This window comes from Mobula hypostoma, chromosome 25 (assembly GCF_963921235.1).
Source record: "Mobula hypostoma chromosome 25, sMobHyp1.1, whole genome shotgun sequence".
Taxonomy (NCBI): Eukaryota; Metazoa; Chordata; class Chondrichthyes; order Myliobatiformes; family Myliobatidae; genus Mobula; species Mobula hypostoma.
Window position 1 is genome coordinate 5,697,211 of NC_086121.1, and position 12,218 is coordinate 5,709,428.

General features: G+C 44.9%; 1 protein-coding gene across 2 annotated transcripts in view; it reads left to right on the forward strand.

Annotated features, from left to right (window-relative positions):
• Positions 1 to 11,709, forward strand: part of noc2l (NOC2-like nucleolar associated transcriptional repressor) — a 169,186-nt gene extending 157,477 nt beyond the window's left edge. For both annotated transcript variants that reach the window (XM_063033434.1, XM_063033435.1), the window contains exons 18-19: positions 5,999 to 6,109; positions 10,998 to 11,709. In XM_063033434.1, coding sequence (XP_062889504.1) covers positions 5,999 to 6,109; positions 10,998 to 11,122 — 236 coding nt within the window. In that variant the 3' untranslated portion in view covers positions 11,123 to 11,709. The remainder of the gene's footprint in view (positions 1 to 5,998; positions 6,110 to 10,997) is intronic.
• The last annotated feature ends 509 nt before the right edge of the window (positions 11,710 to 12,218 follow it).

Genomic DNA, 12,218 nt, shown 5'->3' on the forward strand with positions numbered 1-12,218 from the left:
CGTCTGCCACTTCTCAGACCAGTTCTGCATCCTATCGATGTGCCTCGTCCTCCTCCTACAGCAGTGGTCTCCAACCACCGGGCCGCAAAGCATGTGCTACCGGGCCGCGAGGAAACGATATGATTTGGCGATCTGAAACGAAATGAGTCAGCTGCACCTTTCCTCATTCCCTGTCACGCACTGTTGAACTTGAAATAACCTACCAAATCATACCAAATAACACATAAAACCTAAAATAACACTAACATATAGTAAAAGTAGGAATGATATGATAAATACACAGCCTGTATAAAGTAGAAATAATGTATGTACAGTGTAGTTTCACTTAACAGAATCAGGAAGATTAAGCCAAAACCGATTTCTAGAAAAAAAATTGGCACGTACACGCATGCGCACACAGGTGCCCACGCAAGGCTTCATGGTCATGGTAGTCTTTCTCGGGGTAAGCACAAGTGTCCCGTATTTGACTGCTACTTTTGTCCCTTATTTGGGAGTGAGAAAGTTGGCAATCCTACTTGAACAAACCCCCACCCCCGTCGGCCAGTCCGCAAGAATATTGTCAATATTAAACCGGTCGTGGTGCAAAAAAGGGTGGGGACCCCTGTCCTACATAATGGAGAATGGTTTTCACACTGCCAGCACCCAGGAAATCTGTACTCTTCCTTTTAGTTAGGTCTCATCTCTCCTTTCAGGCATTAAAAGGCTCTTAAATCGGGAGAGAATTTGCAGAAAATGGAGGGAAATGGACATTGTATGGGTAGATATAGGAAGATATATGAGCATTTTTAGTTCATTCGGCCCATCAAGTCTGCCCTGCCATTCCATCACGGCTGATCCAATTTTCCTCTCAGCCCGATCTCCTGCCTTCTCCCCGTGCCCCTTCATGCCTTGACCAATCAAGAATCTGTCAACCTTTACCTTAAATATAAATAAAGAATTGGTCTCCACAGTTACCTGTGGTAAAGACTTCCACAGATTCACCACTCTCTGGCTGAAGAAATTCCTCATCTCTGTTCTAAAAGGCTGCCCCTTTATTCTGAGGCTGTGTTCTCTGGTCTTAGACTCTTCCACGATAGGAAACATCCTCTCCACATCCACTCTATCAAAGCCTTCCACCGTTCGATAGATTTCAGTGAGGTCACCCCTCATTCTTCTGAATTCTAGTGACAGGCCCAGAGCCATCAAATACTCTTCACATGAGAAGCCATTCAATCCTGGAATCATTTTCGTGAACCTCCTTTGAACCCTGTCCAGTTTCAGCATATCATTTTGAGGCATTGATCGTCAGGCTTTTTCCCAGGGCTGAAATGGCCAACACGAGAGGGCACAGGTTTAAGGTGCTTGGAAGTAGGTACAGAGGAGGTGTCAGGGGTCAGTTTTTTACACAGAGAGTGGTGAGTGCGTGGAATGGGCTGCCAGCGATGGTGGTGGAGGCGGATACGATAGGGTCTTATAAGAGACTCCTGGATAGGTACATGGAGCTTAGAAAAACAGAGGGCTATGGGTAACCCTAGGTAATTTCTAAAGTAAGTACACGTTCGGCACAGCACTGTGGGCCGAAGAGCCTGAATTGTGCTGTAGGTTTTCTATGTTTCTATGTTCCTATCCTTTCTAAGGTAAGTGGCCCAAACCTGCTCACAATACTCCCAAGTGAAGGCACACCAGTAATTTATAAAGTCACAACATTACATCCTTGCTTTTATATCCTAGTTCTTTTGAAATGAATGCTAACATTGCATTTGCCTTCCTCAGCACAGACTCAACCTGCAAATTAATCTTTAGGGATCCTGCACGAGGACTCCCAACTCCCTTTGCACCTCAGTTTTAAGTATATTCTGTCCATTTAGAAAATAGTCAACCCTTTCATTTCTTCCACTAAAGTGCATGACCATGCACTTCCTAACACTCTATTCTATCTGCCATTTCTTTGCCATTCTCCTAATCTGTCTACGTCCTTCTGTAGCCTCTCTACTTCCTCAAATCTAGCTGCCCCTCCACCTGTCTTCATATCATCTGCAAACATTGCGACAAAGCCATCAATTCCATCATCCAAACCATTGACATATAGCGTAAAAAGAATCGGTCCCAACACAGAACAGAAGGATCTTACAATCCATGTCCATAGATCCTTCAAAGTTGCCGTACAAGTTAATAGGGTGGTTGGGAAGGTGTTTGGTGCGCTGGCCTTCATTAGTCGGGGAACTGAGTTCAAGAGCCTTGCTTGGAGTATTGTGCTCAGTTCTGGTCATCTCATTATAGGAAGGATGTGGAAGCTAGAGAGGATACAGAAAAGATTTAGACCATGAGACAAAGGAGCAGAAGTCGGCCATTCGGCCCATCGAGTCTGCTCCGCCATTTTACCATGAGCTGATCCATTCTCCCATTTAGTCCCACTCCCCCGCCTTCTCACCATAACCTTTGATGCCCTGGCTACCAGGATTTACCAGGATGCTGCCTGGATTAGAGAGCATGTCTTACAAGGAAAGGTTGAGTGAGCTAAGGCTCTATTCTTTGGAGAGAAGGAGGATGAGAGGAGAATTGATAGAGGTGTATAACACGATAAGAGGCATAGATCAAGTGGGCAGCCAGAGACTTTATTTTCCGGTAGCTAATTCAAGAGAATTTCCTTTGAAATTAAGTGGCAGAAAGTTTAAGGATAAATGTCAGAAATAGCTTTTTACACAGAAGGTGGTGCGTGCTAGGAATGCAATGGCGAGGGTTGTTGTAGAGACAGATATGATAGGGACGTTTGCGAGACTCGTAGATAAGCAGCTGAATGTAAGAAAAAAGGAGGGTTATGTGGGAGGGAAGGGTTATTTATTATTGAGTAATACAGCCCTTCCGGCCCACCAAGCTGCAGCACCCAGCAAGCCACCTGTTTACCCCCAGCCTAATCACAGGACAATTTACAATGACCAGTTAACCTCCCAACCGGGATGTCTTTGGACTGTGGGAGGAAACTGGAGCATCCGGAGGAAACCCACGCTGTCACGGGGAGAACATGGAAACGGCGCCGGAATTGAACTTCGAACTCCAGAATGCCCCCGGCTGTAATGGCATCGTGCTAACCGCTACACTGCGAGTAGATTGAAGTGAAGTAGGTTAAAATGTCAGCACATCATCGTGGGACGAAGGGCACGTACTGTTCTGTGTTCTAATCCTTGCTCACATTATTCCTTTCAGGAAAGGGGCAATTTACTCATAAGATTCAGAAGGTGCCAGAAACTTCTCACAACAGACGAATTTAATTTGAAGGATTGTGTTTTATCAATTTTGTGATCCATTTTGTTTAGGCTTTGAGCTTAAAGTGATTAGTTTTTAGCTGACATGAAACTAGGCTGTAGCCTGCTGGCACCAGTATCAGCAATAAATAGACTGAGGTCAACCGTGGTAAGAGTCTGCCCTGCCTGAGCTGTATACGTCAGCCGAGGCCTTCATCTGCTGCTCTCCTTCCTAGTGTCGCTTCCTCACTGTGACTCTTCAGAGCTGATTAGGTTTGCAGCTGGACCAACACTGCGAACAGACATTGGAGAGAAAGACTAGCTTTATTCATTGAAATATACAGCAAGGTGCATCATTTGCATCAAACTAAATCAGCGAGGATCGTGCTGGGCAGCGTACAAGTTTCGGCATGCTTCCGGAGCCAATGTAGCATCTCCCACAATTCACTAACCGTGACGCATACCTGGCAGTGAGGGTCCTGAGGCTACTCTACCTTCTTCCTGTTGGCAACGGCAAGAAAAAAGCATGTTGTGGGTGGTGGGGAACACTGATGATGGATGCTGACTTCCTGCAACAGCTCAATGGTGGGGAGGGCTCTACCCTCTTGTATGAAAAAGATGAGCTCTTAACCTCACAATCTACCTCACCACGGACTTTACGCTTATTGTCCGTCTACACCGCACTTTCTCTGTGTCTGTGACACTTAATTCTGCATTCTGTTACTGCTTTTTCCTTGTACCACTTCAATGTACTGATTTGAAGGATCTGTATGATTTAGACAAGGGAATTAAAGGCAGCATCTCCAAGTTTGTGGATGACACGAATCTGGGCGGCAATGTTAGCTGTGAGGAGGATGCTAAGAGGATGCAGGGTGACTTGGATAGGTTAGGTGAATGGGCAAATTCATGGCAGATGCAATTTAATGTGGGTAAATGTGAGGTTATCCACTTTGGCGGCAAAAATAGGAAAACAGATTATTATCTGAATGGTGGCCGATTAGGAAAAGGGGAGGTGCAACGAGACCAGGGTGTCATTATACACCAGTCATTGAAAGTGGGCATGCAGGTACAGCAAGCGGTGAAAAAGGCGAATGGTATGCTGGCATTCATAGCAAGAGGATTCGAGTACAGGAGCAGGGAGATACTACTGCAGTTATACAAGGCCTTGGTGAGACCACACCTGGAGTATTGTGTGCAGTTTTGGTCCCCTAATTTGAGGAAAGACATTCTTGCCATAGAGGGAGTACAAAGAAGGTTCACCAGATTGATTCCTGGGATGGCAGGACTTTCATATGATGAAAGACTGGATCAACTAGGCTTATACTCGCTGGAAATAGAAGATTGAAGGGTGATCTTATTGAAACGTATAACATTCTAAAGGGATTGGACAGGCTAGATGCAGGAAGATTGTTCCCGATGTTGGGGAAGTCCAGAACGAGGGGTCACAGTTCAATGATAAAGGGGAAACCTTCACACAGAGAGTGGTGAATCTGTGGAATTCTCTGCCACAGGAAACAGCTGAGGCCTGTTCATTGGCTATATTTAAGAGGGAGTTAGATATGACCCTTGTGGCTACGGGGGTCAGGGGGTATGGAGGGAAGGCTGGGGCGGGGTTCTGAGTTGGATGATCAGCCATGATCATAATAAATGGCGGTGCAGGCTCGAAGGGCCGAATGGCCTACTCCTGCACCTATTTTCTATGTTTTTATGTATGGATGACTTGCAAAAGTTAGTTATATCAGTAGACATAGCAATAATAATAATAAACCGATACCGCAAGGGAGTGGCATCAGTGTTTGAAAATTCTAGATTTATAGGGCTAGGAAGAGGCGTGAGTGGATACAGTGGGTTGAATAGTCATCTTCTGTACCTTAACTCTGTTTTGTCATTCAGTGTTGAATTAAACTATCGTGCCTGAGATGTAAGTGGATCAAATTCCAATTTATAAATATCAAAAGCTAGACTAGGCATTAACACAGGAGATTCTGCAGACGCTGGAAATCCAGAGCAACGCACACAAAATGCTGAACTCAGCAGGTTGAGGCAGCGTCCATAAAGGGGAGTAAAGAGTCAACCTTTTGGGCTGTGACCCTTCATCTGGAATAAGAAAGGTAGGGGACAGAAACCAAAATAAGAAAGTGCAGGGAGGGGAAGGACAGGCTGGTGGGTGAGACCAGGTGAGGGGAAAGGTGGGTGGGTGGGGAGAGGGATGAAGGGAAAAGCAGGGAGGAAAGGGTAAAGAGCTGAAGGAGGAATCTGATAGGAGAGGAGAGTGGACCATGGGAGAAGTGGAAGGAGGAGGGGCACCAGAGCAGATGAGAAGGGGTAAAAAAGAGAGCCTGAATGGGAAGTAGGAAAAGAAAAAGGAGGGAGGGGGGAGAAGTTAAAAAAAAAATGATGTTCGTGCCATCAGGTTGGAAGCTACCCAGGCGGTGTTGCTTCTTCAACCTGAGAGTGGCCTCATTGAGGTAGTAGAGGAGGCCACAGACCAACATGTCCAAATGAGAATGAGACGTTGAATTTAAATATGTGGCCACTGGGAAATCCCACCTTTTGTGAAACTGATATTAGCATCTGCTTACAGCAAACCAGTTAGCTGGTCAAGTGAATCTGATAGTGTTTGGACAGGGAGGGTCCATCGCAAACATTGATTGCAGTCAAATGGGTTTCTGTGATTGAAAACCATCCAGGTGGGAATTGTTAACATACCTGCCACTTAGTTGTGACAAGTGCCCTACCTTGCGTCTATTTGCTGAGTTTGATGTCTCTGCTTACAGGAACGTCGAAGAAGAGCGGTGAAGATATTGTAAAGGATCTGTCAGACTTGAGTAGTGACGATGCAGAGGAGGATGAAGATGGCACATTGTCATTTGAAGATGAGTCTGACGGTATGTTAAATGGAAGTTGTGGAAGTTTACAGATCAGTATAGGCCTTTCGATCCACAATGTTGTGCCAACCTTTAAGCCCACGTACAATCAGTCTAACCCTTCCTCCTACATAACCCTACCTTTTTCTTTCATACATGTGCCTATGTAAAAGTCTCTTAACTGTCTCTGCCTCTACCACCAACCCTAGCAGGATGTTCTACACACCCACCACTCTGTGTTTAAAAACCTACCTCTGTCATCCTCCCTATACTTCACTCCAGTCACCTTAAAATTATCCCCCGTTGTATTAGTCATCTCCACTCAGGGAAAATGTTCCTGGTTCTCCACTCAATTTATGCCTGTTAATCATCTTGTACACCTCTAACAAATCACCTCTCGTCCTCCTTTGCTCCAAAGAGGAAAACCCTAGCTCCCTCAACTTTTCAACCTTGCTTAGAAATTTCAGCCCAGTTTGCAAGAAACCCGATAAAGAGCATGGATTTTTCACCCTGGTCTGTGCAGTTTGCACTTTCTGATTCTTTAATCTGTTGGACTTTGTTGGTAAGCCTGGCGGTTATTGTCCATCGCCACTTTTCCTTACTTGGCTGTTTCAGAGAGTAGCAGAGGTGGGTTGGTTCTTGATTAGTCGTGGCATCAAAGCTTACAGGGAGGAGGCAGGAGGTGAGGTTGAGAGAGAAAATAAACCAGCGATGAAGGAAAGCAGAGCAGACTCACTCAGCTGGGCTGAAAGGCCACTTTCTGCTCCAATGTCTTATGGCCTTACCGTCTTAGAATTGGTAAACTGGATCGGCAAATCTGTAGGTGACAGCATAGTAGAAAATGACGAAGACTATCAATGCTTGCAGCCGGATCTGGACCAGCTGGAAAAATGGGCTGAAAAATCGCAGATGGAATTTAATGCAGACGAGTGTGAAGTGTTGCATTTCAGGAGGACAGACCAGGGTAGGACTTACACAGGAATGGTAGAGCACTGAGGTGTGCATTCGAACAATGGGATCTGGAAATATGGATCCATAGTTCGTTGAAAGTGACATCACTGGTAGATAAGGTCGTAAAGAGAACTTTTGGGCCTGCTGGCCTTCAGAGATCAATGTATTGAGTACAGGAGTTGGGATGTTATGTTGAAGTTGTGTAAGATGTTGGAGGCCTAATCTGGAGTTTTGTGTGCAGTTTTGATCACCTACCTACAGGGAAGACATCAATAAGACTGAAAGAGTGCAGAGAACATTTACAAGGATGTTGCCAGGACTTGAGGACCTAGGTTACAGGGAAGGGTTGAGATGGTTAGGACTTGATTTCCTGGCATGATGGAAAATTGAGCTTGCATGCACCACCTGCACTGGCAGCTTATTCCACACTCTCACCAGCCTCTAAGTGATGAAATTCCCTCTCATGTTCCCTTAAACATTACACCTTTGACCCTTGACCCATAACCTCTCGTGGAAATTACCTCTGATAATTTTGTATCCCTCTATCAAATCTCCCCACATTCTCCTACCCTCTAGGTAATATCCTCCCTATAATTTAGGCTTTCTAGTCCCGTCTGTTACGTTCGGTAGACCTGTTTGCGCTTCTTTGCACCTTCATTGACTTTGATGTCACTCCATTCTTCAGCTCCTCGCCCGGCTCAGCCGGTTCTTATCGACTACCCTGTCCAGTTCTCAGTGAAGCAGCAGAGCGCTGGGCGAGATAATGAGGCTGCTGACTGGAAAGCGGCCAAGCGCAACCCTGCCATCAAGTGGGAGGGCACCCTAGTGCCAATCCGCTCTCTTTTTCAAACGATCAAGTAAATCAATAAAAATAACAGCTTGTGGGAGTAAAGACACGGTAGAGTCAAACGAGCAATTTATCCCAAATTAATCTGTGAAAAATATTTCCCAAGAATTGGCACTGAAGTTAAACCCAAATTACACAACTAATAAATTAGAATTAATGCTTTAGGACTTGTTTTAAATATGCCCATAGTGACTGAATAATTGATAGCATTAAGTTACTCAGTTTTCCAACAGGCACGTTTCAAAAGTGAGACCTTATCAATAGAATAGGACCAACAAGCTGCCACAAAGCCTTGGCAACACACACAAAATGCTGGAGGAACTCAGCAGGTTAGGCAGCATCTATGGAACTAAATAAACAGTCAACACTTCGGACCACAGCCCTTCTTCAGGACTGAGAAGGAAGGGGGAAGATGCCAGACTGAAATAGGTGGGGGGAAGAGAAAGAGGCTACTGGAAGGCAATAGGTGAGAATCCAGGTGGGTAGGCAAGGTAAAGTGCTGGAGAAGAAAGAATCTGATGGGGAGGGGAGTGGACCACAGGAGGAGGGGACCCAGGGGTAAGTAATAGGCAGGTGAGAAGGGGTAAAAGGTGAGAGTGGGGAATAGAGGAAGGGGGGCTGAATTTGTTTACCAAAAAGACAAATCGATATTATGCCATCAGATTGGAGGGTACCCAGGCAGAATATAAGGTGTTGCTCCTCCACCCTGAAGGGGGGCTCATCTTGGCACAAGAGGCAGTCATGGACCGACACGTTGGAATGGAAATAGGAATGGGAATTTAAAAATTTGGCCACCGGGAAGTCCCACTTATGGCAGATGGAGCAGAGGTGCTCGATGAGGCGCTCCCCCGATTTACAATGAGTCTCACCCATGTAGAGGAGGCCGCCTCAGGAACACTGGACACAGTAGACGACCCCAGCAGATTCAAAGGTGCCTCACCAGGAGGAACTGTTGGGGGCCCTGAATGGAGGTGAGGGAGGAGGTGAATGGGCAGGTGTAGCCCTGAGGCCACTTGCAGGGATAAGTGTCTGGAGGGAGACTTTTGGGGAGGGACAGGTGGCCAAGGGAATCACAGAGGGAGTGAAAGCAGATGTGGGGAGTGGGTAAAGTTAGTGGTAGGATCCATTTGGAGATGGCCAATTATCCGTGCTGGCAAATTGCCAATTATTTTCTGGTCTTTCGATGTCCATTAAATATGTGATTGAGCAGAGAAACCTAAAAACGTAACGTGGGGGAAACCTGGAAAAAAAACTTCTCCCAACAATAGCCGTCTCCTGATAGACAACAATCTGAATCGTTAGCCCTTACTTCTTTCTCCACAGATGCAGCCTGACCTCCTGAGTATTTCCAGCATTTTCTGATTTTACATACTAGACAGTGATTTCAAAGGCATTCAAATCTCAGTCATGAAATATTAACTCAATCCAACTTTAGATAAACCATTCCATGTGAAAAGTGTCCATTTGTCTGTCATCATCTTGTCTCAGTTTTTCTCTTCCTTGTTGTTGCAGAGTGTTATCTCCTGAGCTTGTCCCTCAGACTGACAGATTAGCATCACTTCACACATAGAAAACAAATATCTTACAGAAATGCAACTTAATGTTCACATTAACTCATTTGGTTCCACCTAACCAGATATACCCATTCTCTTCTCTGCTTTCCGCTATCTAAAGCAAACTTGTTTTCTTTCTTTAGCAAACACAAGAGATTTTGCAGATGCCTGAAATCTTGAGCAACGTACAAAAAATGCTGGAGGAATTCAGCAAGTTCGGCAGCATCTATGGAGGGGAATATACATTCAATGTTTTGGACAGAGACCCTTTGTCAGGTCTGGAAAGGAAGAGATCAGGAGATAGAAAACTGCCCCCTTCCTCTCCGGTCTTGATGTGGGTTTTCAGCCTGAAACGTGGACTGTTAGTTCCTCTCTATAGATGCTGCCTGACCTGCCGAGTTACTCCAGCATTTTGTGTGTTGCTGTTCTTTCTTTCCCAGTTCTGGTGAAGAACCCCAGACCTGAAACAATAACAGTTTCCCTCACCACAGGTACTGCCTGACCTACTGAGTACTTCTGACATCTGTTCTATTAAATTTTTTCAATTAAGTCCTTTTAATGAATTACATGCTTGAACTCTAAAATGAAATATATGGCAAAGGAAGCAGTATTATTCAATATCTCCTTGGTAACGTAGTGTGGAAAGGTATTGTGTATGGTAGTTAATTTTCTAGCTGAACTCACCTCCTTTACTCCTTGTAAACCAAAGGTTATCTTAACCCCTCTAGCCTTTGCACCATTCTTCCACTCCTTCTGTTTAAAATTCTTCACCATTTTTGCAGGTCGCTTCTGGGTCTTAACTGTACCTTTTCCTTAAACCTTAGTATTCTCTCCTCTAATTCTGGCCACCATGTTTCCCTAGATTACTCATTCCCCAACTGGGAGCATTCCTTTAGATGCCGAGGTATTCTCTCTGCACTCTTAAGCCTGTCGGTATACACTCAGTGGCCACTCTATTAGGTACACTTGCTCGTTAATGCAAATATCTAATCAGCCAATCCTGTGGCAGCAACTCAATGCATAAGAGCATGCAGACATGGTCAAGAGGTTCAGTTGTTGTTCAAACCAAAACATCAGAATGGGGAAGAAATGTGATCTTTGTCCGTGGAATGATTGTTGTTGCCAGATGAGGTGGTTTGAGTGCCTCAGAAACCGCTGATCTCCAGGGACCTTCACTCTACAGTCTACAGAGAATGGTGCAAAAAAGAATAAAAAATCCAGTGAGTGGTGCAGTTTGGGTGAAAATGTCTTGTGTAATGAGAGAGGTCAGAGGAGCATGGCAGGACTGGTTCAAGCTGACAGGAAGGTGACAGTGAAAGGCTATTAACGTACCCTCAGTGTCCTCTTTATTAGGTACAGGGGGTATCTGATAATGTGGCCACTGAGTGTGATTTTCTCAAACACCTCATTCAGGTCGAAGACTGAGTACTGGCCTGGGGACTCAGTCCATTAATACACTCGCAGGGATCTAAATGGGTATGGGTGATGGGGTATAGGGAGGAGTATTCCTGTGTGAGATTGATATTTTCTACTTACTTGTACACTGATTTCTTCATAGATGATGATGAGGTTCCTGTAAAACCTGCCCACGCTATTGCGAAGATGTCCCATTCTGAGTTGGAAGACCTTGCGGAAGGAGATGAGGACATTGTTGAAGATCTGGATTTTTCTGATGAAGATTAATGAAGTCAGTCAGTGAACTTTTTCCATTGCTGTCCCAACGCCTTGATGACCATAGGATTCCTTCAGATTGTACATCCTCAAAGGAGCAACCTGACCCAAGTATTCCGTGCACAAGTATCAACGTGGCTCTACGAAGTACAGACTTCTACAAAACCCATTTTAAGGGGGAAACCCTGGAAAGACTTTTAACCAAAAAAAAATGTTGGAACATGTGTCATCCCCCTCCCCATTATGACCGTCTACAGAACTAAAACACTGAAAACGGAGTGATCTTTTCTAACAGTGGGATCACTAGCAAACCAGTGTTAGGCTACCAGCCACCAAAGTATCCTGCCCATAGCAATTCCAGTTCATGTGTGAAGTATTACACAAGGCTAATCCGGCATCGGGGAATATTGATCGTAAGGAGTGATGGATCGGTGTATGTCAGTCCATCACTGGCTGAAGTCCAGCCAGTTAGTCCTCATCCCTATTCCAGAACCTTTGTCCGCGAAGTCATTTCAACATCGTGCTGACATTTCTGTACGTTATAATCTGCCAAAAGTGTTATTTTATGTAGAAAAAATAAAATCTTTCACTTTCTTTTCAGGAAATTTCAGTCATCTTTTGTTTCTTTCATGTTTTTTCCTCTTCTTCTTGAAGGTGGGCCATTCGGCCCTTCAAGTCTGTGCCAGCTATCTGGGCAGTCCATTCCTTCCCTGTAACCTATACAATTCATGTTTTTTTCTCTCTCTCTGCACATTGGGTGTTTGTTAGTCATTTGTTAATGGGTTCCTTTGGGTTTCTTGTTTTATGGCTTCCTGTAAGGAGACAAATCTCAAGGTTGTATAATTTATGTATTATTTGATAATAGACGTACTTTGAACTTCCTCTCTCACATGCCCATCAACTCTTCGCCCACCTACGCTTCTAGTCGTTAATTAACCCGCAGACCATTGAGGCCAGTTCATTGGCTATATTTAAGAGGGAGTTAGATATGGCCCTTGTGGCTAAAGGGATCAGGGGATATGGAGAGAAGGCAGGGGGAGGGTTCTGAGTTGGATGATCAGCCATGATTGTACTGAATGGCGGTGCAGGCTGGAAGGGCCGAATGGCC